This window comes from Passer montanus, unplaced genomic scaffold (assembly GCF_014805655.1).
Source record: "Passer montanus isolate IOZ18808 unplaced genomic scaffold, ASM1480565v1 scaffold47, whole genome shotgun sequence".
Taxonomy (NCBI): domain Eukaryota; kingdom Metazoa; phylum Chordata; class Aves; order Passeriformes; family Passeridae; genus Passer; species Passer montanus.
In genome coordinates this window covers 3,857,430-3,885,427 of record NW_024369596.1, presented here as the reverse complement: position 1 = coordinate 3,885,427, position 27,998 = coordinate 3,857,430, and the positions used below count along the sequence as shown (strand labels likewise).

Sequence of the window (27,998 nt, the reverse complement as noted above, 5' to 3'; positions counted from 1 at the left end):
GTCCCGCTCCGCACCTGGGGCCAGCTCCGGCAGCCGCCACCCGCCGAGCGCGCTCCGCAGCCGCTCCGCCGCCATGGCGCTGCCGCCGCCGCCCGACTTCGAACGCGCCAATGGCGGGCGCGGGGCGGCGCGCCCCGGCTCCGTCCCCGGCGTCGCCGCCGCTGTCGCCCCGCGCAGCCCCGCCCCGGCTGCGATCCGCCAGCGGGGCCGCGGGGTCCGCCCCGCGCCGCATCCCGGGACCATGAGCTTCTTCGGGTTCGGGCAGAGCCCCGAGCTGGAGCTGGTGCTGAGCGACGCCGAGAGCCGGCGGCGGGTGGAGCACAAGACGGAGGAAGGCAAGAAGGAGAAATACTTCCTCTTCTACGACGGCGAGACCGTGTCGGGGCGGGTGGTCCTCACCCTCAAGAACCCCAACAAGCGGCTGGAGCACCAGGGCATCAAAGTGGAGTTCATCGGGCAGATCGGTGAGCGGGGCGGCCTGCGGGCCCGGTGTCCCCTCCTAGTGCCCCTGGTGGGTGCCGGGAGCAGCGCTGCACGGTGCCCGGGGTCCAGGGAGGATCACTGCATCCCGCAGGTGCCAGGGGTCTGGGGGGCATTGCTGAGCCCCGTGGCACTGGGATCCCACTGGTCTTGGGGGTCTGGGGGCATTGCTGTGCCCCATGGCACTGGGATCCCACTGGTATTGGGAGTTTGGGGGCATTGCTGTGCCCCATAGTGCTGGGATCCCACTGGTACTGAGGGCATTGCTGTGCCCCACAGTGCTGGGATCCCACTGGTACCAGGGATGTTGCTGTGCCCCATGGCACTGGTATCTCACTGGTACTGGGGGCATTGCTGAGCCCCGTGGCACTGGGATACCTGCGGGGGCCAGGGATCCAGAGAGCATTGCTGGTGCTGAGAGTCCAGGGAGCATCACTGCATCCCATGGTAACCCACTGGTACCGGGGCTCTGGGGGCATTGCTGTGCCCCATGGCACTGCGATCTCACTGGTACTGAGGGCATTGCTGTGCCCCACAGTGCTGGGATCCCACTGGTACCAGGGATGTTGCTGTGCCCCATGGCACTGGTATCTCACTGGTACTGGGGGCATTGCTGTGCCCCATGGCACTGGGATCCCACTGGTATTGGGGGTCTGGGGGCATTGCTGTGCCCCATGGCACTGCGATCTCACTGGTACTGAGGGCATTGCTGTGCCCCATGGCACTGGGATCCCACTGGTACTGAGGGTCTAGGGGCAGTGCTGTGCCCCATGACACTGGGATTCCACTGGTTCTGGGGGCAGTGCTGTGCCCCATGGCACTGGGATCTCACTGGTACTGATGGCATTGCTGTGCCCCATGGCACTGGGATCTCACTGGTACTGATGGCATTGCTGTGCCCCATGGCACTGGGGTCCCGCTGGTACTGAGGGCATTGCTGTGCCCCATGGCACTGGGATCCCGCTGGTACTGATGGCATTGCTGTGCCCCGTGGCACTGGGGTCCCGCTGGTGTTGAGCGGGTTCCCCTCGCTCCCGAGTGATGCCCGGCTGCACGCAGCATTCCCATGGCTGCTGGACATTATTCTGCCCTCCGAGTTGGGCAGCCTGGCCTGTTCTCCAGGCTTGAGCCCTGGCAGGAGGAAGGGCATTCCAGTGCTTTTCCAGGTCATTGTTCTGCTGTCCTAATTTCTCGCTTCTGCTCGGTGACCGGTTTCAGCTCCGAGTTGGGCGCGCTTTGGTTCCGTCCTGCAGCTGCAGGTCAGCCCAGACCTGCTGCCAGGCCCTGCTCCCCGGGCTGCCTGTTCCTGCTCCTGCCTGCTTCCCCCGTGTGCCTGCTGATCCTCTTAGGGATGCTGAGGGTGCTGATGGGGTGGGTTTTGTCCTTATGTCCCTTTTACCTGGGTGGATCACCTTTCCTGAGGCTTGCAGGCTCACCCTGGCTGATCCCACCTTCTACCCCTGCACGGTTGGTCGGGTGACTTCAAGTTGTTCAGAACTTGTGGTTATCTGTGCGTGTAACCAATTCAGGTTTAATGTTTCCTGCTTTCGAGGGGGGAAGGCAGCTGCCACACCCACTCCTCCATCCGAGCGGAGCTGTCCCTGCTCCACGGACATGCCTTGAGCCCCACAAGCCAAAATAAGTTCAGGATGTTCCTTCCCCTGGCTGCGTGCGAGGCCTCACATCTGTGGCTCTCTGTGCTTGGCTCTAAACCTCAAAATCACTGCTGGAGCCAGGGGCCTGCAGCCTTTGCATTGCAAATTGTGTGGTGAGGGAAATGAGCAGGAGATTTCCCACCCAACCCCATGCTGCTGTTTGAGTTTTATTGGCTTTGCTTGTGCCTGACTCTGTTTTTTTTAAAGGAGGGGAGTGTGTGAGTGATGGAGTGTAGGTGAGGCTGTTCACCAGGAGCCAGGCTATGAGCTCCTATTGATACGGTTCCCAGTGGAAATTAAGCATGAACTTTGTTTCCTGCTCCACTGTCTCTGCCGTGCTGCCTTGCCTGCAACTCATTCCCTGTTTTGGAAGACTTTTGAGCCATGCCTGCATGGGATTACTGCTTTGTCTGCACATTATTGCCCAAGCAGGGTGTGTTACAGCTGCTGTGGCTGTACGTCAGTCCTTATGCCCCTCAGGCCTTTTTGATAAATCACTGAAGTTTGTACCACTGATTGCATTTCTCAGTGCTTTCTATCTCTATTCTGACTTCTTGCTGCTACCACGTCAGCATGGAGGTCAGACAATTTAACGGGCAGGGGGACTGGGATGTGAAGGAAGGAGGTTTTGCAGAGAAAATGCTCCAGACTGTGAGTGCTGGGTCCTGCCTGCTCCCAGGTGAGCGCAGAACCCATTCCAGATGGCTTCACCTCTGGTGGCTGTGGCCTGAGCAAGCCACTGAAATGCTGGCAGGTTATTTTCTCAGTCTGGAAACCTTATAGCTCTGAAAACCTGAAATTACAGCTTATACCTGTTTGACAGGCTGGAGTGTGGGAAACATCACTCTGCTGAAGGCTGCAGGGTGCCAAACATGACCTTCTGAGGTGGCAGAGAACTCAGTGCACTGACATCTGCCTCCCCTTGCTTTTTTGATTTGTGCCTTCTGCATTGTGTATCACGATGGTCTGGGCTGATTCCTCTGTTTCTGTGGCTGGTTCCTGTTTTTCTGTTGGCACGTGGCTTCTCCCTCTCACATCAGCGAGCACTTTCCTCTCAGTGGACTCACAAATTCAGTGCACAGAGAGAGGCTTGGTTATTTATGTCACCTGCCCAGCCTAAAGGGCTTGGTGACATTTGCTGTTGTGCGTAAGTCAGGGGAGCTCTAGTGCCAAAATTTCCATTAGAGAGATAAGGTGAGCAAAGGGCTGTGAGGAGCAGGCATCACTTAAAAGCTGAAATCTCATTGTGCATCTCAAGGAGGGCTGAACTGCAGTTCCTGAGCACCTCTGTGCCTCCTCTGCACAGTTTAGTGCTGACACTGAGCTTGTGTGAGTGTGATTGTGTGATGACTTAGGTTTTTGTTTCCCCATCTAAGCAGAAAGGCTTTGCCTTGCAGAAGGACTGTGTGGGTGTCCTGTAGGCACAGGCTCACACACAGGGCTGGGAAGGGCAGGTTTCATTGATGGGTTTGGGTAATCCCAAGCTGTTCATGCAAATTGCAGAGATTGAAGAGTTTTGTTGCTTTGTCTTGAGGCTGAAAACTCGGTGGAGGTGTGGAGGATTGCTTTCATTAAATGAGGAAACCTGTAGTTTCCTGCTGATGTGGGAGGGTTGTGGGGAGAAGCGAGGCAATGCTGGTCACTTGAGCTGGTTTGAGCAGTGCTTCCAGAGGTGAGAGCTCTCCCCTCACCGTGCTCACGTGGCCATTAATGTGTTGTCCATGGGCTCTAGGAGCAGAGGATTCAGCTGCCTCCCCACACACAGGGTGGTTGTGCAGCAGGATCAGCATTGTCATTTATTCCCTGCTGCAGCTCAAGGCCACTCAAGCTCTTTGCTGCCCAAGGATGAGCAGGAGCAGTGGAATTGTTGTGTCCCCTCAGTTTTGCTCTGCCACTCTCTGTTCCAGACAAGCAGTGGTGGTTTTTCCTCACAGTGACAATACCTTTGCCCTGCAATACAGTGCAGAAGATTATTGGAAGGGTTTGCATGAGCTGCAAACCATATTTAATATTGATAATAGGCGACTCGTGCCTCCCCAAGGCAAATTCTTGATTTATTGTAATAAAGGAGGCTGTGTGGACCTTTTCCTTCCTGTTTCAGGGAGGAAAGTTGTGGCCTGCACCTGGCTCTGATGGAGAGCAGGGAACAAGTGCAGCTCCCCTGGTAGGTTCTGTGAATGGTGTTGAAAGAAGTAGTGACCTGGACAGGAGAGCTGCTGAAAATCTCCTGTGTCACGTGGGGTTAAGCTTAACCTGGATTTCCATTTTCCTAGAGCTCTACTATGACCGAGGGAACCACCACGAGTTCGTGTCCCTGGTGAAGGACCTGGCCCGGCCTGGGGAATTCACTCAATCACAAACCTTTGACTTTGAGTTCACACACGTGGAGAAACCTTACGAGTCCTACACGGGGCAGAATGTGAAGCTAAGGTGAGTCCCGTGCCCTGGCTGACCCAGTTCTGCTCTGTGTAAGTGCTGATATTCACTCTGATGGTGCAGAACTCCAAATTCATTCTGGGGGCTGAGTTGCATAAGGCTGCCTTTGAGGTCTTTACTTTACAAGCATGCAGCGGGCTCTTTATGGAACTTGTTTTTTCCCTTTTGAGTGACAAGAGAAATCAGCCCCTTTTGAATCAAATACTTGCTAATTTATTTGATAATTCAAAAAATCAAAATAAACTGTTTGGTTTAGTCTCCAGTGGGGATATTTTTGCTGTAATCAGTCTTGTCAACTTTAATTGTGCTCTGTATGCAAACAGATGCTTCGCTTGTGCCTTGTTCATATGTTAGAAATGATATTTCACATTAAGGCACTCAATCGACTCAAAATCCTTTCACTGCCTTCAAAGTGGGGGTTGGAAAAGTCTGAGATCTGCACTGGGAGGTGTGGCTGTGCAGCCTGATGTAATCTTGCAAAAGGGCAGTGGTTTTAACATGTGCAGGCTGTTCCTCAGATCCCCAAATAATGTGGCTTAGGTAACCCAGGCTCACAAATGCTTGGATTCTGCTTTTCCATCTGAAAATTCCCTTCTGCCTTTTCCAGTGGGGGGTGTTGGCTGCTCCAGGGGCAGGTACACATAAAGAGCTGGGGGTTCTTTTGCTGTGGGTTTATTTTGTTCAGACCTGGACTAAAAAAAGAGCAGTGTAACAGCAAATGACATGGGAAGAGGAACTTCCTTGTTTTTCTGCTTCCTGGTGGCAATTCTTTGGTTTCCTGCTTATTTCATCCCTTTGGACATTCCCTGTTCTTGAAATGCTGGCCCTTCCCTCAGCTGTGCATGAGCTGAACTGAGCACCTCACCTTGCCAAGGAGAAAGCTCCAAGCTTCTGTGGGGAAAAGGAACTTTCTCAGTGGATCTGTTGAGATGGTCACAGGTTTTATTTAGACTTGCAGTCAAATCCATTTCAGCTCTTTGCATGGATCTGTGTAGCAAGGCTGCTTGGACAGTGCAGGCCAAGCCCCCCAGCCCCTGTCCCTGGTGTCACCCTGATGGGAGGGGACTGTCCCTGCAGGTATTTCCTCCGTGCCACCGTGAGCCGCAGGCTGAACGACGTGGTCAAGGAGATGGACATCGTTGTGCACACGCTGAGCACCTACCCCGAGCTCAACTCCTCCATCAAGATGGAAGTGGGCATCGAGGACTGCCTGCACATCGAGTTCGAGTACAACAAGTCCAAGTGAGTGGCTCAGGAGCAGCTGGGGGCTCTGGGGACCCACCTGCTGGGGGTTTCCTCAAAGGAATTCCATGTCCACGTGCTCCAGAGAGGCTGGGAGACAGCTCAGATCCTCCCTGATCTGTGGGTTCCTCTCCTTTCCCTGTACCTCTGGGTCAGGGAATGGGAAGCAATGGCTGTGAGCCTGGAGCACAGCATAAAATTCTTGCTGTAACACTCCCTGTATCCAGATCAGTGCTTCCAGGTGTCTCCAAAAGGCAATGGTTGCTCCTTTCCAGGCAATACAGCTGAAGTGGGAATTAACTGCAGCAAAGAAGTAGGGAACAGCTCTTTTAAACTACTCTTAGTGCATCTTTCCCAGCTGGTGCTGGCAAATCTCCCTGCAAGTGGTGGTTGGTCAGAGGTTGGACTTGATGATCTCAGAGGTCTTTTCCAACCTAAATGATTCTGTGATTTGGGTTGGTTTTAATTGATGTAAAATACTGAGTTTGGAGCCTTTGCTCTTACAGGAGTTTCTTGCAGATATTCAGCCTGAAGCAATGTTTTTAATTTATCTGCTCATGCTAAATGTTCTTGTGGGTTCCCAAAAGAGCAGAGGATGGAAAGGAAGGGCTGGTTGCTGGTGGGGGTGGTTGATTTGCCATCTGCTGGAGATGAGAGCAAAGTGCCTGCCCAGCAAGTTCCTGCACGTCAGCCTGAGCCTTGCTCTGCTGCACAGGGGTTGATCCTGGTGTTTCCTCCCCTCTCGTGCCAGGTACCATTTAAAAGATGTGATTGTGGGGAAGATCTACTTCCTGCTGGTGCGGATCAAGATCAAGCACATGGAGATTGACATCATCAAGAGGGAGACAACGGGCACGGGGCCCAACGTGTACCACGAGAACGACACCATAGCCAAGTACGAGATCATGGATGGGGCACCTGTGAGAGGTGAGAGGCCACAGCAACCCCCAGCATTGCTCTTCTGGAGCATTTTGGGGTGGGAATGTGGCTCTTGAAGTATCTTCTGTGTGCTCAGCATCCCGTTCCACTGTTGTGGGTTCAGAGCAGGGGATTGATCTGATCCCCTTCCTTCTCCAGTGTGATGAGGGGCAACTAAGACAGAATCAGTTGCAATGACTTAATTCTTTTGATGAAGCAGTGGCAGAACCAGCTATAAATTCACAGTTGGCATGGGCCAGCAGCTGGCATTGCTGCAGCTCAGAGCAGAGGTGGTGTTCTTGCTCTGTGCCAATCTCCTGTGCCACTGTTCTTTGCCCAGCAGAGTCACCTGCTAGAGAAAATGTCACCTTACTCATTTTTGCCTGCAGTGCTGCCTTGATGCAGGTCCCAAAAGAGTCCTGTGCTGATAGAGTGGAGCTGGAATAGCTGTCAGCAGGGGCAGGATCTGGCTGAGGACCGTGCATGCTAGTTTCTGGAGGGAGTTGAGGTCTTCTAGCTCATGTTAGTCCACTTGTGGAAACGGTGACAAAGGTTGTGGCCGTGTGAATTGGTGTTTTGCTGCTGCTCTCATGGTTTCTGTCTGCATCCTGTCTGTGCTGACATCTCTGTGCCCTTTCCAGGGGAGTCCATTCCCATCAGGCTCTTTCTGGCTGGCTACGAGCTGACTCCAACCATGAGGGACATCAACAAGAAGTTCTCTGTGCGTTATTACCTCAATCTGGTGCTGATCGATGAGGAGGAGAGGCGCTACTTCAAACAGCAGGTGAGAAACAGAGCTGCTCTTCTCCTTGCACCTGTGCATGGCTGATTGAGATGCTTTTACCTACTGGGCCTACTGGGAAGGACCTACTGGGAATTTGGGTGTGATTGTGTTCAAGGGTCCCAGGATGAGGGAAGAGATGAGAATCTTGACTCCGTGTTTCAGAAGGTTATTATTATATTATGATATTATATTGTATTAAAATGATATACTAAAACTGTACTAAAAAGAATAGAGAGAAAGGATCCATCAGAAAGGAAAGGAAAGGAAAAAGATCTTGTGACTGCTCACAGCCTCAACACAGGCGGCTGTCATTGGTCATCAACTAAAAACAATTTCACATGCTGGGTAAGCAATTCTCCAAATCACATTCCAAAACATGGAGAAGATGAAGCTTCCCAGCTTCTCAGGAGAAAAGATCCTGGTAAAAGGATTTTTCATAAAATATGTCTGTGACATTTGGGATTCAGCAAGTGGAAAGATAGTCTAGAAGAATGTCCATTTCGGGACTCATCACATGGAAGGATGACCTAGAAGAATGTCCATGCAGGTCAGATGTGTGTGGTGGTGAGGAGGAGTGCCTGCCTGGGATATCTTCTCAGTGGTGGAGCTTCTGTGCTTCACCATACCAGTGGCACTGGAACAGAGGTGTTGTGAATGTCCTCTGGGTGCCCTGACCCCAGGGAGGAGCTTTCTACCTGAATTTCGGGCAGGCTGTGGGTGGAACACGGAGCCTGGTTCGGCCTGCGGGGCTGGGTGGGGCAGCAGCAGCTCTCAGGAGAAGCTCTCAGCAGAAGGTCCCACGAGCCCTGACGAGCCTTGCCGTGTCCCTGCAGGAGGTGGTGCTGTGGAGGAAAGGGGACATCGTGAGGAAGAGCATGTCCCACCAGGCCGCCATCGCGTCGCAGCGCTTCGAGGGCACGTCCTCGCACGGCGAGGCCAAGCCCCCCGGGCAGCCCGCGGACAACAACGGCCGCCAGTGAGGCCGGGGGGCACCGGGAGCCCCCGGCGCCCACGGGACACGCCCGGAGACTGCAGAAATAAATACCCGGTTTTGATTCATTCCTTTCTTCGGAGGACTGGCGGGGTGGGACGCGGCGGGAGGGCTCGGCCAGCTGGAGCGGAGGTGCCGCCGGGGCGCTTCCCCGTCCATCCGATCCTCTGGGAGGCCATGCCCGGAGCTCCTGATCTCCTCTGTGCCCCGAGGGCCTCGCTCGGGCTGCGGGGAAGGAGAGAGCAAGTGGAGGCCCAGGCTGCCGTGTGGAGGGTGCTTTGGGGCTGTGCAGGATGGATGTTTTCCTTGCCTTCCCGAAATCTTGCCTGGGGAGAGCGGCGCGGTGATGAGCTGGATGCTGGAGGAGGGATCAGAGACTGGCGTGGCCTGCTGGAAGCCTCGTGGTGTCGTCCCCTCGCTGCTTCTCCTTCTTCCTCTTCATGCTGGCATTGGATTCCTTGCCACAAGCAGCTGGATGCTGGAGGTGACTCGGCCCTGGGACTGCCACCCAGCCACGGGGAGCACGGGCAGGGCCGTGCTGTGTCCCACCGGGAGCTGTGGCTGGTAGGAGGGAGTGAGATGTGGGTACAGGAGGAGGTGGGCAGAGCAGTGACGGTCCCAGTGCTCATGGGTGGGCAACAAGTGGGGCCAGGAAGGCTCCAGGCCACGAGCTGTGCCTTCCTAGCCTTGTCCTGAGATCCACACTCGGCTGGTGCTCTCGTGCAGCTCCCAGGTGCTGCTGCAGAGAGGTGTGGAGAGCAGCTCTGGAGCTCTTGGGGGCTCTCCTGTGGGGGGGTTTATGCTGCCCTGCCTGTGTCTGTGTCCTGGGGACAGAGCAGGCTGTGTGTGGGGATGGACAGCAGCGTGGGGACATGGGTGTGTGGTCTGGTTTGCTGAGGTTTGCTGCCTCGTGCCTGCAGGATGAGGGTTAGTGGGGACAGAAGGTGCATGCAGTTGTTGTGGGAGGCTCAAACAGGCCTGTGTGGGCTGCTGGAAGGAGCCAAGCAGCACCTGGAAGGGTGGCAGAGCTCTGATTCCAGAGACACATTCCTGAGGCCTGAGCTGAAGTCACCAGCGAGGTCTGAGAGCATGCAGTGAGCTGAGAACCTGAATGTGGGTTTTCTTTTTTAAAATAAGCTGCTTTTAGCCTTCAGCTAAGTAGACTCATGAGAACATTCCCAGAAGGAAGTCATTCCTCCATTAAAAATCAGATGTGGCTTTGTAGACTAGATTGACTGAGTTTGGAGGATGTCCATCCTGTTCAGCTGCCCTTCACCAAGCAGGTGGTGAGACCTCCTACCCAAGGGAGAGATAAACCTGCACCAAGTGCTGGGACATGAGCTCTGTCAAGTGGGATTTGTCTGGATTTCCTTGAGTTTGTGGCTTGCTAGTTTGTCCAGCTTCCTTTTGGCTCTGGAATCAAGTTCCTCTGTCCTACAGCTGAGTGTAGAGCAGGTGTCTTGCAGCTGGGAAATGGAAGTGTCTGCTTTGTTCAGTGCTGGTGGAGGGAGTGGGGCTGGGGTGGGAAGGGGAGCTTTTTATGTAATGACAGCTACTGTATTTCAGTGATAAATGTGTGTTTCTGCTTGCCAAAGTAAGTTATCTTTTCCTCACCACGTGCAAGGTTGTGGTTTGTAGTAGAGCTGGCTCTGTAGAGGACACTAATGCTCTCATCTCTGCTGAATGCTTGTGCCACCCCTGGTTCTGCTGGGCCCCACTGAAGACGTGGCTGCTTGTCCCCCCACGGGGAGTCTGTGCCATGGGCTGGGGCAAAAGCTCACTGCAGACAACAATCACCCTGCTGTGCCAGGGCGAGGGACCTCTGCCATGGCAAGGGGCCCTGGATGTCACCTGGGACACTCCTCCCTCCCCTGGGGGGAACTGGCTGTGCTGCAGCCAGGCACAATCCTGTAGGGACAAGAGAGGCTCCTGTGGGAGCTCTTGGGGATAGCAAACTCTTCTTCTAAGGGGAACTGAGCACAGCAGTGCCCTTACAATCTTCTTAAGCTTCCCTCCAGCTCCCTCCTTGCCTTTATTCCTTTATTCCTTTATTCCCCTGCATTGTAGGCCATGTGGAAGGAAAGGAACCTCCTGGCTGGAGATGTCTCTGCATCCCAGGAGTGGTTTTTTCCTGCCTGCCTTGGTGTGAGATCATTGCCTGGCTGTAAGGAGAGGGCTGGTCAGCATCTGCTCGTCACTCCTTCCTTTGGAAAAGGTGCATGAGCCTGTACATTGATTTGGGGGATTGTTCCTACTTTGTCCCTTCCTCCATGTCCCTGTGTGTGCAACCAGAATTCAGAAACGATCCCCATTTTTAGTGAATCTGAAGGACCACTCAGCCTGGTAGCACTGGGCCCTGTTTGTCTGGGGTGGAGCAGATGTGCTCAGCATCCTTAGAGAGAAGCTGGGGTCACTCCAGGACAAGGTACTCCAGAGCAGTGTTTTGGTAGCATGTCCAGGGGCACTCGTGTCCCCTGAGCTGGTGGTTCTGTGCTGTACTTGGCTCATTCCCTCCCTCCCAGGCAGAGGGGAGTGGGCAAGTAGCAAACCAAGCAGTGCAAGTTGTAATTAAGCCTCTGCTGTGTTTACATGTTTCTTAATTCGTCGTCTTTTCAATGGCTGTATTTTAAAACTTGGGTTTTTTTGTCTCTCCAATTAAAAAGAGCCAGCCCTGGCTGTCAAATGCTGTGCATGAGTTTGTCTTTTGTTTTATAGTGGGCTGGGTTGTTTTTTTTCCTGTGGTATGAAGAGATTTTTCTTTCAAAGTGCCACAGTGTGCAGCTCTCAAACATGCTGAAGGAGTTTGTCCTTTGTTATCTTTTTAAATCCTTGGTCTTTCTTTAAGCTGTGTCACTGCTTGGCAGCTGTGCTGGTGGAGGACCCATGTGGCTTAAAAATTAGCAGGCTGGCTTTATTTTCTTCCATTTCCCTGATGTCAGAACTAAAATAACATGGGAACTTCTGTACCTGCAGGAAGTTCCCTGTGATCTGCTTTGTGTATCCATCTCCACAGAGACTGTTTACAACAGCATGCACTGACAGGACCAGGGGGAAAGGCTTCAAACTGACAGAAAATAGTTTAGGTGGGATGTTGGAGAGGAATTCCTCCTGATTGTGTGGCTGCCACATCCCTGGAAGTGTCCAAAGCCAGGCTGGACAGAGCTTGGAGCAACCTGGGCTAGTGGAAAATGTGGCAGGGGGTGGAATGAGATGATTTTAAGATCTCTTCCAATCCAGGCTATTGAACGATTCTACATTTTCTGGTTCTAGACAGGACTCAGGGATTCCTTCCTGCAGAAAAATGTCCCTGTGCAGCACATGGAGCTGCACTAGACCCCAAACTAAACAAAGAAGATGTACCTGTTTCTTTCTCAAGAGATAAATTGCAGATTTTCCTACTATTGAAACCCAAGTAGCTGCAGTTGATTCCAAAAGGCTTTATTTATTGAAAAAAATAAGCAAAAACAACAGTGTGTCAGGGGAAGGGAGGTGTGGCTGCAGATCTTGTGGGGGCACATTCGTGGTGCTGTGCTTGAGCAGGTGAACATGAGAGCTGTGCTGGTGGAGGAGGAGGCATCAGTGGGCTGGGTGGGAGCTGTGCTGCTTTAATGTGGCTTTTCCTCTTCCAGGCTCAAGACAAAATCAAATTCCTCTGTGGCAAGGAAGGAAAAACCATAAATGGAACATCCAGCTTGCCTGACAGAGGGAATCAGGAGTGCTGGGAGGTTCTCACCTTGTGTCAGGGGCTGGATGGACAGACGTTGTCTGGTGAAGAGCATCATGTCCTTGAGGGGCCCCCCATCTGCTTTGTGTGCCAGGTGGTGAGCCTTGATCTCAGACAGGGGGATGAAGCGCTTGGTCATCCTCACAAACTGCACATCCACCTGGGAAGGGAGGCAGGAGCAGGTTTGGACAGGGACAGCCTCCAGATAGCCCATGAAATCTTTGAGGGATAGAGGTTTCGAGCTGAAGGAAGGGACTGATGTGCGCTGGAAGCTTTGCCTTGCTGAAGGCTAAAAGAGCTTCCCAGTATTTTGGCAGGTGATTTGTTGGCAGCAAGGTGCATTCATGTCACAGACAATGCAAAAATTCAGATGTGGGATGTAGCCAGCCCATGAACGTTCCCTTCCCTACAATTTAATGTGCCTCAAAACTACAGCTTTGTTTGCTGTGCACTGACAGTGGTTCTTAGCTCATTTTTCCAACTCAGGGTTCTGCCATGCGTGGAGGCCAGCTCTGCAGCCAAGATTTGAAAATGAAGAGAGGCCAGCTCTGCAGCCAAGATTTGAAAATTTAGGGAGATACGTTTTGGCAGCCTCCTGGAAAGGATTGGGGAAAAAGCAGAGGAAACAGGATTGAATTTTCTCTTGAGAGAGAAAAGGCAGCTAGGCCAGGACAGAAGCTTAAGATTTTCAATATGATGCAAAGAGCTTTCTCCCTTCTCTTGGCTTGCACACAGAGCTTGAACAGCTGTATTTAATGGAATACATTACCATGGACCATTTGGGGTTCTCTTTTCTGCTGGTGGAGTCATAATGAGGATCCTTCTGATCAAACTGTGTGTGATCAGGGTATGCCTCCTTTACGATCTGAAGCAGAAGGGGAGAAGAAAGTTTCCATCAGTTCAAAACACCTGTCAGCAAAGGGCATAAGATGTGACAAGGAATAATCCAGGTGAAAAATCAGCCTTGCTTTCCCTGAACTCCATTCCAACAGTTTCCTTTAATTTCTTGGGTGGAAGAAGTGCAGAACAGTGAGTGCAGCATCACCTGCTGGAGATCAGTGTGGAAGGAAATGCAGCAGAGGCAAACTGGGTAGCTGATGCGGTTCTTTGTGATGAGCTCTCCTCTTAAAGGAAAAGCTGTTCTGTGCCCTGGTTTTATTCTACTGCCTTGTGGGCTCTGCTGACTAGAATGCAGTGAGTCAGATTGGAATGAGAGTGTGGAACAGCACTTGGCTTGGCTGGGAGTGCCCCGAAATGTCAGCAGGAAAACAGCACAGTGTGGTTCCATCTCTCTGGGGACACGGCTGAGTCAGCCCCGTAGTGCTGAGCTGAGGTGTCCTGGGCTCATTCCCTGCTCTCACTGGACAACTCCTGCACTCTTTGGTGCTGAGCCACAGGCAGTTTGATAACGCATTCCTTATCACTTGGGGACACGGCTGAGTCAGCCCCGTAGTGCTGAGCTGAGGTGTCCTGGGCTCATTCCCTGCTCTCACTGGACAACTCCTGCACTCTGGTGCTGAGCCACAGGCAGTTTGATAACCCATTCCTTATCACTTCTCCCCTCTCCCCAAAACACAGACACTCACCTTGACGAGGGCCACAATGCCAGGCTCTTTGCAGTTACTGTGGTAGAAGAAGGCCTGCTGCCCAAGTTTCATGGATCTCAGGAAATTCCTTGCCTGTCAGGAGTAAACAAAAGATTTTCAGCTCTTTCCATCAAGCTCTCAGGGCTTCATTAGAAGCAGCCAAGAATAGGAACCAACAAGAGGAGAGGTAGATGTACTTCAGAATTACTCAGATAATGTTTCCTGCAGTTGTCATAGAGATGGTTTTGTGTTGGAATGAAATTAAATAAAAACAAGGCTAAAGAGCAAGATCCTGTTGGTTAGAAAGTGTGTGGGAATTCAACAGCTCAGCTACCCTCGCCCAGGAGAATTGTCAGCAAACAACTCAGAGCAGATCATGTGTAGGGGAACAGGGAATCCTATACAGCACAGGGATCACACACAGCAGGGGAACACACGTGGAAGTCCTTTGGAACAGAGAACTGTGCACTGACAGAGGATTTGGGTAAGTACAGACTTGCTGTAAGGTATCAAAGGTTGGTCAAAGTGAAAGAAAAACTGGATGATTTGACAGAATATTCAGCAGCCTGAATCTGCCTCTGAGCTAGAGGCCACTAAGCAAGAGTTGACTTCAGATCCCTGCCAAAATGCACCTGCATGAGCAGGCAGAGTGCCCCAAGAGGAAATGCTTCAGGCACAGGAACAAGCTGTGGGCAGAGCCACCTTCTTCTTCTGCTATTTCAGTGCCCCCATGTGCTTCCTACCTGGTAGTTCCTTACTCCATCCCAGCAGGTTGTCTGATTAGGCTGAGCTTTCAAGTCGTCAACACTGAACTGCCAAATGAAATGAAAACAAACATTCATTCAGGAGGTTTCTGATCTTTACAGTGTCATTGTCTGCACTGAGCCTAAGCATTTGTTGCTAGCAGCTCCTTCAATTATAGCACAAACCTGACACAATTTTTATCTCCCACAGGGCCTGCAGAAAAACCTCCAAAAAGCAGCTGTGTAAAGGCAGAGTCTGAAATAGATGCTGCTCCTGTGACCAGCAGCCAAGCATCCTGAGGAGCTGATTTCCTCTTGTATTACACGTATGAAACCCCAAGGTTGTCACCTTGGACAAGAACATTTTGTTTTTCTATCTCCAGGAGGACAAATGGGTTTTGAGAAGAAACAACAATCTGAGTTGCCTGATGCTGTCCCTCAGCATCTGGGCACTCAAGGTGGGCAGGAGTGGCCCTGTGCTGTCCTTTGCTGAGTGAGGGGGTGTCAGTGCTCACCTTCACATCCACCCCCTTCTCCAGCCTGCTCTCAGGTTCTGATTTCAGCAGCCAGTGACAATATGTGATCTTGCTTTCCTCCCCACCAGACTCAGACTCTTTTTTCTTCCAGTTCTTCCATCCTGACTTGGAGCTCCCAGCTGGGGGTTTTGCAGACTTTTCTTCTTCCTTATCTGAAGTCTCCTCCTCGGTTTTGGCAATTTTAGCATCAGGCTCTTTTTTATCTTAAAAAAACATTGAGATAAAACAGATTTTGTTTCAAAAAATAGTTTCAGTTGTCCAAGCTGGTTTCACACATTTGACTGCAGCAGGAGTTTGGGGCACCCAGGTGCTCAGGGTAAGGTAACAGCATTATGCATCATTGGTTCTGAGTATGTCTAATTTGCATCTGAAATAAGGATATTTTAGTGTCTGCAAAAATGTAGTTTAATACTCCCAGTTAGTAATAAAAAGACCTCGGGACAGACCATGTTTGCCCACATGAAGTGTAGTTGAAATTTTTTAATTAATTGCTGAGAAATTGGCTGCAGGCAACGAAGTAGACTTAGGTGAATCTGGTGAGTAAGAGGAATATTCACCAAGCAAACCAAACTATTTCAATTCCTGCAGGAGCTGGAAATCTTAGCTTAACCTCCACTGAGCCACCTGTTCAGAAGGGATCCTTTCTTTCTTCAGGACATAGACCAAAAAAACCCAGTTATTAAGAAGTGATTAAGGGGTAAAATGGTGGTTATTTGCTAGAGTGGGTTAAGCAGATGAGGGGCAGAGATGTGCAAGTTTTTTCATCTTGTACTTTGAACACCACATCCTAATGCTCCAGTGCAACATTCTTGCATTTTGATTTTTGCAGCTGGTACCACATCAGCTTCCTGGCACTGCACTGGGTGTGCTCTGACCGACTCTGCTGTGCAGAACCTGAAAGCTCTGCAAAAATGGGCCTGAATTCCATTTCCTAAGCCCCTTGTGCTGAGAATACATCACTGTCCTTATCACACACCTAGCAGGCTTGTCTCAGTCACACTCGGGTGCTCAGCCCACTTGGCACAGGAAATGCTGTCTGTAAGACATTGCCTGTGAAAGACAGACGGTTAATACGGCTGTCTGTAGTTTCACTATAGCCTGGAACCTCAAATGAGAGCTGCTAAATCAGCCAGGATGTCAGCACAGACCTGCTACTGCTCCTTTGTCTCTCTTTCTGCTCGGCCAAGGCATCTCTGGTCTCTCTGAATTATCTTCTCTTCACCTGATGGACGGGAGGAGGAGGAATTACTGCTGCTTCAGGCTGAAAAAAGTACAGACGGCTGAGGCACAGAGCTGCAAGCACTGTAAGGCGAGTGGAGAGCAAATAAATCTTTCCTTGAGCTCAGCCACTTCCTCTATCAGTGTGAATGCTGGCAGGGCTTGGGGACCGCACCCTGGAGCCCTGATGGACACCAGCAGCAGGGCTGGATCGCGCTGCGCCCGGCCAGTCCCCAAGGTGCGTGGGCAGAGCGCGGCCCCTCTCTGCCTGCGGCACAGGAGCCGAGCCGCTCTCCAGGGCTCAGCCCGGCCCGGCTGCCCCTGCCTGCCGTGCCTGGGCTCGCCACAGCCCCTTGGGATCGGCTCCGTCCCCGCACAGCGCCAACCCCACCTGGGCGCGCAGGTGCCGTGCCGGGCCAGGGGGGCTGGCTGGCTGAGCCCCGGGTCCCCCCCGGCCCCAGGGACCCCGGGGCTCCGGGAGAGGCACGGCCCATCCCCTGCCCCTTCTGCCAGCAGCACTCGCACGGCCCCGAGCCCGCCGCCTCCCGCCAGGCCGGCTGGCATCAACTTTTCCGCCTTCTGTGCCAAGCTTTCCCCTTCCTCCCTCCCTCCCTCCTTGCCAGCCCTCCGAGCTCCCGCTCACCAGCCCGGGCCGCTGCCGCCGGTCCTGCTCGCAGCGATGAGGATGCTGGCGGTGCCGGGCGGGGAGCAGGAGGAGGAGGAGGAAGCGCGCTCGGAAGCGGTGCCCGCTATGCAAAGGCCGGGGCAGGGCCGGCTCCCCTCGCTCCCTCCCCGCCCGGGCGGGCGGCGCCGGGGGCAGGACTACAGCTCCCAGCCTGCCCCGCCGGGAGCCGGGAGCCGGGAAGCGGAGCGGCCCCGCACGGCCATGGCCATGGCGTGGCGAGCGGCCCCGCGGGCGGCGGCGCGGCTGCTGCTGGGGCGCCGGCGGATCGCCTCCTGCATCGACCGTAAGGAGCTGCCCGAGCCCCCCGCGGCCCGGGGGAGGCGGGCTGGGGGAGATGGACGGCGGGTCGGTGGCCCCGGACCTCCTGTCCCCGCCCGGAGGGATGTTACCAGCTGTTGGTGTCACTGCTCCGTGTGTCACCGCTCCCCGTGTCCCTCCTCCCCGTGCCCTGCTCCCGGCCAGGGCGGAGCGGGCGCGGACACGCGCAGCGGGTGCCTGGCAGTGGGACAGAGCCCGCAGGGAAAGGTCCTTCCCTCTCCCTGTCCCTCCTTTTACCTTGTTAGACCGTGCTCAGCAGTGGGACAGAGCCCGCAAGGAAAGGTCTTTCCCTTTCCCTTTCCCTTTCCCTTTCCCTTTCCCTTTCCCTTTCCCTTTCCCTCTCCCTCTCCCTCTCCCTCTCCCTCTCCCTCTCCCTCTCCCTCTCCCTCTTTTAGCTGCCCGAGCCCCCCGCGGCCCGGGGGAGGCGGGCTGGGGGAGATGGACGGCGGGTCGGTGGCCCCGGACCTCCTGTCCCCGCCCGGAGGGATGTTACCAGCTGTTGGTGTCACTGCTCCGTGTGTCACCGCTCCCCGTGTCCCTCCTCCCCGTGCCCTGCTCCCGGCCAGGGCGGTGCGGGCGCGGACACGCGCAGCGGGTGCCTGGCAGTGGGACAGAGCCCGCAGGGAAAGGTCCTTCCCTCTCCCTGTCCCTCCTTTTACCTTGTTAGACCGTGCTCAGCAGTGGGACAGAGCCCGCAAGGAAAGGTCTTTCCCTTTCCCTTTCCCTTTCCCTTTCCCTTTCCCTTTCCCTTTCCCTTTCCCTCTCCCTCTCCCTCTCCCTCTCCCTCTTTCTACCTTGTTAGACCGTGCTCAATAGTGGGAAAGACCCCTCAAGGAAGGTCCGTCCCTTTCCATGTCCCTTCCTTACATTTGTTAGGTTTTCAAGGTTTTTCACATTTGATAGTGAATCAAATAACATCTCACAAAGAATGGGGATTTTAAAAAAGAAGGAAAGTGATTTTTTTGTATAGGCAGACTGATAGGGCAAGGGGGAATGGATTTGAATTTAAAAAAGGAGAGATTCAGGTTAGGTAGTAGGAAGAAATTCTTCTGGCAGAATTCCAGCTGGCACAGGTTGCCCAGAAGTTGTGGATGCCCCATCCCTGGCAGTGCTCAAGGCCAGGTTGGACAGGGCTTGGTCTCGTAGGTGTCTGGTGGTTGGAACAAGATGGTCTTTAGGGTCCCTTCCCATCCAAACCATTCTGGTTACAGAATACTTTGCAGATGAACTTCTTCAATGTACAAATGTAACATTAAAATTTGAGGCAGCAGCATAGCTGTGAATTTCAGGAGAGGAACAAGCAAAACAATATTGGATCTATGTGTTGGTGAAGCAGGACATTTCAAATGCAGAACGTACCTAAAGCTTTAGATGCTGTTTCCAAAGGGCTGCTTTATTCTTTATTTGCTTCCAAGTCTCCTTTCTTTGAAGTCCCAGCACTGCTCCCTCAGATTTCTTTAGGACAGACTTAGTGAGATGGAGTGACTGTGCTCCCCTGCCCTGGCTTTCTGATGTAGTTGCATGGAGCAGACAGAGACAGCTGGGATCTTGGATTTGTTTTGTCCCAAGAAAGCCCCTCCCAAAGCTCCCTGCTCTCAGCACAGTTCATTATATTTCTGAGGAACAGAGAAATGGTCTTTGCAACTGAGATCCTGAACTGTTTGTGTGAATTAAGGGGCACCTTGAAATTGTTTGGGGTATAGGCAAGGTGGTTGAGCTGCTTTCCCTCAACAGACACGTGTTCTCATCTCTTCCTGCTTTTCTAGCATCCACTGGACTCACTGAGGATCAGAAGGAATTCCAAAAAGTTGCCCTTGATTTTGCTGCCAAGGAGATGGCTCCTTACATGGCCGAGTGGGATGAGAAGGTAGGACAGCCTCACAAGGGTTGTACTGCTCCCTTTTTCCTCCTGTAGGATGTTGTGACCCATAGGTCTCACTGAGGGGTTCCTGCATAGCTCTGGAGGTTGTCATTGAAGCTGCTGCTGTAACTGGGGGAGGGGAAATTATCTGAAATACCTTGAAACTTTCCTAGCCAGGTTATTCAATCACCTGCATCTTGGATTCTCTGCTGAAGATGGAATGTGTCTGTGTTGGTACCACCTCTTCTTTGACCCACCCAGCTGACTTAAACTCTGCAGGACAGTGGGACTCAAACTGGTAGCCCAGGGCTACCCCAAGGGACTGAACTAACCCTGAATGTTCATTGGGATATCTCTCCTGCCCCACTAGGAAATATTCCCTGTGGAAACGATGCGGAAGGCAGCCCAGCTAGGATTTGGTGGGATCTATGTGAAACCAGATGTTGGTGGCTCTGGATTGTCACGGCTTGACACCTCCATCATCTTTGAAGCTCTGTCAACAGGATGTACCAGCACCACTGCTTACATGAGCATCCACAAGTGAGTGTGTCTGTGCAGGGCTGGATGGTGTCAGCCTGGCTGCTCTGTGGGCTCTGAATCCAGCTGGAGGCAGCTCCCTGGCTGCTGCTCATTATTTATATATTTAAATGGTGACCTCGAGTACACACATCCCTGTGAGGATCCCTGGATGGCAGTAAACAAATAGGCCACAAGGACTGGGATGCCACCAAGAAGTAATTTTAGCTTTGTGGCATGCAAGATGGGATTAAGTTCTGGATTTTGTTCTCTGCTCTGCCACTTAAGCTGTCTATAGATAGTAACCTGCCTGGAAAAAGCCTTTGTGCCGTGCTGTGACAGAGCCCAGAGGCACCACCTGACCCCAGGACTGTCCTGCTTGTACAGACATGTCCAGTGACAGGTCACTTGGCACAGAGAGCTGCAATGATGCTGCCTCTTTCTTCACGTGCATTTCCTGGAGAGGGAGCAGGGCTGAGCATGGAGAGGAGACTGAGGCTCTTGAGCAGGAACCTGCTGTTCCACAGGGCAGTGAGCCTGTGGTGAATGGAAGGTGTAACAATAACATTTTCAGGCCTCGGGGCTTGTGGCTCAGCTCTGTGGAGCTTTTTTCTGTTCAGCCAGGGATGTTCTTGTACAACGTGTGTTCAATCCTGAATGCTGTTCCTTCTCTCCCACCCAGCATGTGTGTTTGGATGATCGACACCTTTGGCAGTGAGGAGCAGCGGCACAGGTTCTGCCCATCTCTCTGTAGCATGGAAAAGTTTGCCTCTTACTGCCTGACTGAGCCAGGTGAGCATCCTCAACCAGGACATTTCTCCTCTCTCTTCAACTGCACATGAACATTGCAAAGGTCTGGAGCTGAAACATTTCTTTCCACATTCATTTGTGAAGTTGGGGAGAGGCAGATGATGATTGCTGAGATGCTTGTGGTACAAACTCAGGTGTCAGGGAATGATCCCAGGGAGAATTTGCAGGCTCTGGACCTTCTGCTTCACTGGCTGCTTCCTTGCTTCTCAAACAGGGAGTGGCAGTGATGCAGCTTCCCTGCTGACCTCAGCTCAGAGGAAAGGGGACACCTACGTCCTGAATGGCTCCAAGGTACCTCTTTGCTCCTGCTAAAGTGCCCTGGGTGTCACTGTCCTCCCATTCTTGCTGTCTCCTCACCTCTGTGCATTCTCTAAGGCAAGACGTGCTCTGCAGAGCTGGGTCCCTAAATGCTTCTCCATTTCTGTGGGGTCTTTGCCTCTCCATTTCTGTACCCTGCAGCTGCTGCTGTGGGCTCAGGGTTAGTTTGCAAACCCCCCAAAGCCTCACTTCTCTCCTGCAGGCCTTCATCAGCGGGGGAGGTGACACCGATGTGTACGTGGTCATGTGTCGCACAGGGGGCCCGGGCCCCAAGGGCATCTCCTGCCTCGTGCTGGAGAAGGGAATGCCAGGGCTCAGCTTTGGCAAGAAGGAGAAGAAGGTAAGAGGCTTGGTTTGTGCTTCCTGTGTGCTTGAGGGAAGTGCAGGACAGAGATCACAGAACCATCAAGATTGGAAAGACCTTCAAGACCTTTGAGTCCAACCTGTGACTGACCCTCACTGATTGCCACATCCAGGTGTTCCTTAAAACAGGGGTGGTGACTCAACTACCTCCTTGGACAACCCATTTCAATGCCTGACAGCCTTTTCCATGGAGAAATTCTTCCTGATGTCCAATCTGAGCCTCCCCTGCACAGCTTGGGGCTGTGTCCTGTGGTCCCAATGAGCTTATCTGTGGAAAGCTTTAGGGATCTCTTCATGGATGGGGTTGGAGTCCCAGACTGGCATGATTTTCCCAAATGGTGAAGTTTGCCCAATACCTATCCCTTGGGTAAGTGAAGGATTTTAGTCTCAGGAATATCAAGACCACTGGATTTGTGCCTCTTCTCAAAAACACCCATTCCAGTTTCCACACTGAGGCCAAACCATGCAGAACACCGATGCTTTGTGGCAGCTTGGCAGTGAGACCGAGGGGTTGGGAGCAGGCTGCTGGTTCTGTGTTGGAGCTGTGCTGCTCCTCAGGCAGTTTGGAAGGAGCTCTGTTTTTTCCCAGGTAGGCTGGAATTCCCAGCCAACTCGGGCTGTGATCTTTGAGGACTGCGTTGTTCCTGTGGGCAACCGGCTGGGAGCTGAAGGGCAGGGATTCAGCATCGCCATGCAGGGCCTCAACGGAGGCCGGATAAACATCGGTGAGAAAGCCAAACACAGCCAGGGGAGGAGGGCAGGACGTTCTTGTTGCCTGTGTGAAGTAGCTTCACCTTCACTCTGTGTCCTTGGCTTCTCCCCCGCAGCTTCTTGTTCGTTAGGAGCTGCTCACGCCTCGGTTCTCCTGGCTCAGGAGCATCTCACTGTCCGCAAGCAGTTCGGGGAACCGCTCGCCAACAACCAGGTAAGCCCTGCAGCAGCTCTGCCCTTCCTCGTGCTGGAAGGGCCATCCCTCACCTCACAGGGCCTTCCCTAGGGAAGTCAAGAACATGCTTTTCCTAAGGAAGCCTGTCAGGCCTGAGCCCTTATTGTAGCAGTAGTCCGCTGAACGGGGTAATAATTAGCTTTGACTCAATTATTCCAGAAGGCTGATCAATTGCTTTATTCTATTGTACTGTACTATATTATTATTATATTATACTATATACTATATTATACTATTATATATAGTATATTATACTATATAATATATATAATAATATATATGTTATACTGTATACTATATTATACTATTATACTATACTATATTATTATATTATACTTATTAAGAAGCTCATCACCCTTACAGACAGTCCGATCCAGACAGATCCAGCTGGTAAATCCAAACACCATCACCAGTGTCCAATTAACAAACCACCCTTTGATAAACAAATCTCTATAACACATTCCACATGTGCCAGTTGGTCAATCCAGTCACTATCCAGTGTCCCAACCACCCTTTGGTAAATGAATGTCCATAACACATTCCCCGTGTGCCAATTGGTCAATGCAATCACTATTCAGTGTCCAAACTGCCCTTTGGTAAATGAATGTCCATAACACATTCCACATGTGCCAATTGGTCAATCCAGTCACTATCCAGTGTCCCAACCACCCTTTGGTGAACGAATCTCCATAACACATTCCACGTGTGCCAATTGGTCAATCCAAACAGTATCCAGTATCTAAACCACCCTTTGGTGAACGAATCTCCATAACACATTCCACATGTGCCAGTTGGTCAATCCAGTCACTATCCAGTGTCCAAACCACCCTTTGGTGAATGAATCTCCATAACACATTCCACATGTGCCAATTGGTCAATGCAATCACTATTCAGTGTCCAAACCGCCCTTTGTTAAACAAATCCCCATAACACATTCCACGTGTGCCAGTTGGTCAATCACTATCCGCTGTCCCCAATTGGTCAATCCAAACAGTATCCAGTATCTAAACCACCCTTTGGTGAACGAATCTCCATAACACATTCCACATGTGCCAGTTGGTCAATCCAGTCACTATCCAGTGTCCAAACCACCCTTTGGTGAATGAATCTCCATAACACATTCCACACGTGCCAGTTGGTCAATGTCCAAACCACCGTTTGGCAAACGAATTCCATAACACATTCCACCTGTGCACAACGCCAGGTGCGGCAAGTGGCGATAAGAATTGTTTCTCACTTTTCTCTGATCTCCTCACAGCCTTTCCCGTAAGGATGCCTGGGAAAGCTGTGCCTGCTGCTCTCCGTGGAGAGAGCCGTGGCTACGAGCCCTGCCTGGCGGCGGCGGGGCCGTGGCTGCCCTGTGAGGGTGCTGATGGGGCTCTCCTCTGGCTCCGGCAGTACCTGCAGTTCAGGCTGGCAGAGATGGCCACTCGGCTGGTGGCCGCGCGGCTCATGGTGCGCAACGCGGCGCGGGCGCTGCAGGAGGGCCGGGAGGACGCGGCCGTGCTCTGCTCCATGGCCAAGCTCTTCGCCACCGACGAGTGCTTCAGGGTAGGTCCCTCAAACGCCTCGTGGGATCCGCATTGCAAGCTTGGAGATGCCCCGCTTAATGCCCAAAGTGTCAGGGAGAAGTTTGAGCTTCTCCCTGAAAAATCTTAAATTTAATCTTAATGCCCAGTGTGTCAGGGAGAAGTTTGACTTTTTCCCTGAAAATTCTTAATTTTTAAAAAAATCTTAAATTTAATCTTAATGCCCAGTGTGTCAGGGAGAAGTTTGACTTTTTCCCTGAAAATTCTTAATTTTTAAAAAAATCTTAAATTTAATCTTAATGCCCAGTGTGTCAGGGAGAAGTTTGAGCTTCTCCCTGAAAAATCTTAATTCTTTTTTTTAAATCCTAAATTTAATCTTAAATTTGAAATTAAATTTTAAAATTTAAATCTTAAATTTAATCTTAATCTTAAATTAAGATTAATTTAAATCTTAAATTAAATATTTTAAAAATCTTAAATTAAAAAAATATTAATGAAAAAAATCTTAAATTTAATCTGAAATTTAGGATTAAATTTAATCTTAATCCTAAATTTAAGATTAATTTAAATCTTAAATATTTTAAATTTTTTTTTATCTTAAATTTTTAAAAATATTTTTTTAAAATCTTGATTTTTTTAAAAGATTAAAAAAATATATTGAAATTTTTACATTTTAATTTTAAATCTTAATTTAAAGATTAAAAATCTTTAAATTGGTGAACCAAAATCACTACAGGACCCAAAGCCAAGCCCAGAGCCTGGAGTTTTCTTTGAGGACAGGATGTTTTATAAGACATGTGGAGGCTGTAGGCTTAATCTGAGAGATTTAAAACATCTCTCCACTGTTCTTCCTAGGGGCCAAATGGGAGGCAGGACAGGGAGCAGAGCATTTTTATTTTCCAAGGAAAATTTGCATGTTGCAGGGTGATTGTTCTTAGTGGACCACTGAATAATTACATTATTGCTTTGATAATTATCACTTTGAAAAACACCTTGTTACCTTATCAAAATGTCCCTGTAAAGAGAAAGCAAGAAGGAGGAAAAAGAACTAGAAATTTCCTAGCCCAGTGTTATTGAGAAGCTGTTTATGTGCTCAGCAGTGTGGATTTTTGCTGTTGTTTTCCATCCCGAACTGGGGGACAGGACGCAGGAGTCGCGTTTCCATGGAAACCAGCGCCTCCCCTGAGTGGCCGCCAGGTGGCGATCGGGCGGTTCGGGTTTGCGAACCACAGAAATGCAGCAAAAATCGCCTTATTCCCGAAAAATACCCATCCTTGGGTATCTATGCGCATGCCTGGGCATGCCTGTACCCATCCCTGGGCATCTCTGTACCCATCCCTGGGTATCTCTGTACCCATCCCTGGGTATCTATACTCATCCCTGCGTATCCCTGTACCCATCCCTGGGTATCTATACCCATCCCTGGATATCCCTGTACCCATCCCTGGATATCCCTGTACCCATCCCTGGATATCTCTGTACCCATCCCTGGGTATCTCTGTACCCATCCCTGGGTATCTATACTCATCCCTGCGTATCCCTGTACCCATCCCTGGGTATCTATACCCATCCCTGGATATCCCTGTACCCATCCCTGGATATCCCTGTACCCATCCCTGGATATCTCTGTACCCATCCCTGGGTATCTCTGTACCCATCCTTGGGTATCTGTACCCATCCCTGGGTGTCTCTGTACCCATCCCTGCGTATCCCTGTACCCATCCCTGGGTATCTCTGTACCCATCCTTGGGTATCTGTACCCATCCCTGGGTGTCTCTGTACCCATCCCTGCGTATCCCTGTACCCATCCCTGGGTATCTCTGTACCCATCCCTGGATATCCCTGTACCCATCCCTGGGTATCTCTGTATCCATCCTTGGGTATCTGTACCCATCCCTGGGTGTCTCTGTACCCATCCCTGCGTATCCCTGTACCCATCCCTGGGTATCTGTGCCCATCCCTGGGTATTTCTGGCCATTGCTGTTCACATAAACACACCCTTCATGTGAAACAGGGAATGTGCCAGCACGGGGAGCAGCGCTGATGGGGCCTGACAGTCACACCACGTTTTTAAGAGATGAGATTAGGTGACCAGGTTAAAAACGTGAGCCCAGGTTCCTGGGTCCTCACCGAGCTTCTGGCACAGTTGTGTCCTGCCCAAGTCACCTGAGAGCAGTGTTATCCCCTCAGATCTGTAACCAGGCTCTGCAGATGCACGGGGGCTATGGCTACCTGAAGGATTACGCGGTGCAGCAGTTCGTGCGAGACATCAGAGTCCACCAGATCCTGGAAGGTAAAAGACACTCCTAGTACCCGTGAAGGTGGCAGTGGGGTAGGAGAAAAACTCCCCTGGAGGCCCCCACCTTCCCACATGACTGTGATCCTTGGGTTTCAGAGCCCTGCTCTGCTCTGAGCCTGAGGTGTGCTGTGAGTGAGGGCCCTGGCCGGGAGCTCTGGCTCTGTGGGAGCAGTTACTGGCTATTTTAGGAGTCTTACAGCAGAGGAAGATATTTAGTTGTCATGTTAACAGTGCCTCTGTCCAGTTTCATCCCATTACTCCTGGCCACGTGATGATTCTCCCTAACAATCCTCCTCCTGTGATTTTGATCTGTTTGCACTCCTTGACATTGTGTCTCTAACAGTATTTGGCCTTTTCTAATCTCAGTTTGGCCTCCTAAATATTCTGCTTTCCATTGTGTCTCTAACAGTATCTCTTAGCCTTTTCTAATCTCAGTTTGGCCTCCTAAATATTCTGCTTTCCATTGTGTCTCTAACAGTATCTCTTAGCCTTTTCTAATCTCAGTTTGGCCTCCTAAATATTCTGCTTTCCCTGCTTTGAAATCCCCTCACCTGCAGCCAGGGTAGCTGGTAAGGGACATGCTCTTTCTTGCACCGAGTGCGTTTGCAGCCCGTGTGTGGTGTGTGTGTGTTAAATGTACAGCAGAGAGCTCAGATGTTGCTGTAAATCCAGTTCTGCTCAGTGCCTGGTCCTGCATCCTCCCAACACTCACATAAAAAGCAGCAGCAGCTTTCCCAAGCAATATGCTGACCCTTTGCAGTTGGGTTTTGGCCCAACCCCTCCTAAATGCCACTTCAGCTTGTGGGAACAGCTCCTCTGTGCTGTAAACTGCACATCAGGAGAGAGTTCTTTTGGCCTTTTCAGGGGGAAAATACTGGACCATGCCTTAACTGTGTTTCCTTTGCATGCCCGTCCTGCTGCAGGTACCAACGAGGTGATGAGGATGATTGTGGCCAGGAATCTGCTACAGGGCTGAAGCCAGGAGCCTTAAAACCCCTCCATCTGTTAGAGCTCGGCCTGTTTCCCTCCCCTGCTGGCCAGCTCTCTCCCTGGCAGTGGAGAGGGGGATGCCCCCGTGGAAACAGCCTTCCCCACAGCTGGGTGGCACAGCTGCATGCCGTGCCTGGCAGAGCTGCTGGCACCAGGCCCGAAATCTGCAGCCCGAAATGCCAGCTGTGAATGCAAGCCTCTGTCTGCAAACCCTGCTCCTGGCCTGCTTGGAAAACGAAACACCAGAGCTGCTGCTCACCTCGGTGAGCCAGCACTGAAATGGGAACCTGGGGCAGAGGTGAGCTCATGGGATCACTGAAATCTTTATTTTGGGGGAATTAACTGCTCACAGCACCCCTGGGAACAGATGATCACAGGCTCTAACCAGAGCTTTTAATCCCAGGATGCCTTTCCTTTAGCTAGAAGCACTCCCTCTTTTCCCAGCACACTTTTCCTGATGTCCCAGCCACTGCTTGTTCTCTGTATTCCTATCACATCTTGGTGCTTAATCTCAAAGAAGCCTTTGCAACACAAAAGTGCAAATGAAACACTAAGGTTATGTACAGAAATCCTGAGTTCTGTGGCCTCCAATCAGTGAGGCTGTGAACAATGTAAGGGGAGTAAAAATATTGGTAAATTAAATTGTTTGGAATCAATAAAGCAATGATGGAAATGTTACTGGAGTGGAAATTATGATAATTTCCTTCTGTGGTGTTTCAGGTGTTTAAACAGAAGTAACAGGGAATTTTTGAAGTAGGTGTTGCAAAATAGTTCTGCTTGAGGGCTTTTTAGGTAATGTCTTTGTTAACCCCTTCAGGGCAGCCAGCTCTTTTTTCTCAGCAGTACTTGGTGGGGGGAAGATGACAGAGCATTAGCAGCAGAATCCTGGAATGGATTAGGTTGGAAGAGACCTTAAACCCTTAAACTCATTCCAGCCCCTGCCGTGGGCAGGGACACCTTCCACTTGTTTGATCTCAGTTCCTGCTGTTGCTGGCAGGCCCTGAATGTCCCCTCCCTCATTTTATTGCACATTGAATTTGCCCCGCAGGG

At 51.5% G+C, this 27,998-nt stretch overlaps 4 protein-coding genes across 9 annotated transcripts in view; 2 read left to right on the top strand and 2 right to left on the bottom strand.

Moving 5' to 3' along the window:
- The window catches only part of NCAPD3 (non-SMC condensin II complex subunit D3), a 34,172-nt gene extending 34,046 nt beyond the window's left edge, over nt 1–126 (bottom strand). For all 5 annotated transcript variants that reach the window (XM_039721733.1, XM_039721735.1, XM_039721736.1 and 2 more), the window contains exon 1: nt 15–126. In XM_039721733.1, coding sequence (XP_039577667.1) covers nt 15–75 — 61 coding nt within the window. In that variant the 5' untranslated portion in view covers nt 76–126. The remainder of the gene's footprint in view (nt 1–14) is intronic.
- VPS26B (VPS26, retromer complex component B) lies at nt 127–11,188 on the top strand. Its single transcript, XM_039721740.1, has 6 exons — nt 127–464; nt 4,409–4,565; nt 5,649–5,813; nt 6,565–6,740; nt 7,373–7,515; nt 8,349–11,188. The coding sequence occupies exons 1-6, from the start codon at nt 242–244 to the stop codon at nt 8,493–8,495; spliced, it is 1,011 nt and encodes a 336-aa protein (XP_039577674.1). The 5' UTR covers nt 127–241; the 3' UTR covers nt 8,496–11,188.
- Nucleotides 11,189–11,928: 740 nt separating this feature from the next.
- Nucleotides 11,929–17,095, bottom strand: THYN1 (thymocyte nuclear protein 1). Of its 2 annotated transcripts, none has more exons than XM_039721742.1 (8): nt 16,957–17,095; nt 16,244–16,356; nt 15,075–15,298; nt 14,560–14,628; nt 13,817–13,909; nt 13,000–13,095; nt 12,240–12,390; nt 11,929–12,158 (listed from the first exon to the last, which is right to left on the bottom strand). In XM_039721742.1, the coding sequence occupies exons 2-8, from the start codon at nt 16,284–16,286 to the stop codon at nt 12,112–12,114; spliced, it is 723 nt and encodes a 240-aa protein (XP_039577676.1). In that variant the 5' UTR covers nt 16,287–16,356; nt 16,957–17,095; the 3' UTR covers nt 11,929–12,111. The 2 variants fall into 2 exon arrangements, with proteins under 2 accessions (XP_039577676.1, XP_039577677.1); XM_039721743.1 differs by having other exon boundaries at nt 16,244–16,317; nt 16,957–17,094.
- On the top strand, nt 16,958–27,626 carry ACAD8 (acyl-CoA dehydrogenase family member 8). The gene is made up of 11 exons (XM_039721739.1): nt 16,958–17,281; nt 19,083–19,183; nt 19,548–19,717; nt 20,376–20,485; nt 20,718–20,794; nt 21,024–21,161; nt 21,774–21,909; nt 22,012–22,109; nt 23,529–23,681; nt 25,850–25,952; nt 26,882–27,626. Exons 1-11 carry the CDS (start codon nt 16,993–16,995, stop codon nt 26,932–26,934), a joined length of 1,428 nt encoding a protein of 475 aa, XP_039577673.1. The 5' UTR covers nt 16,958–16,992; the 3' UTR covers nt 26,935–27,626.
- The last annotated feature ends 372 nt before the right edge of the window (nt 27,627–27,998 follow it).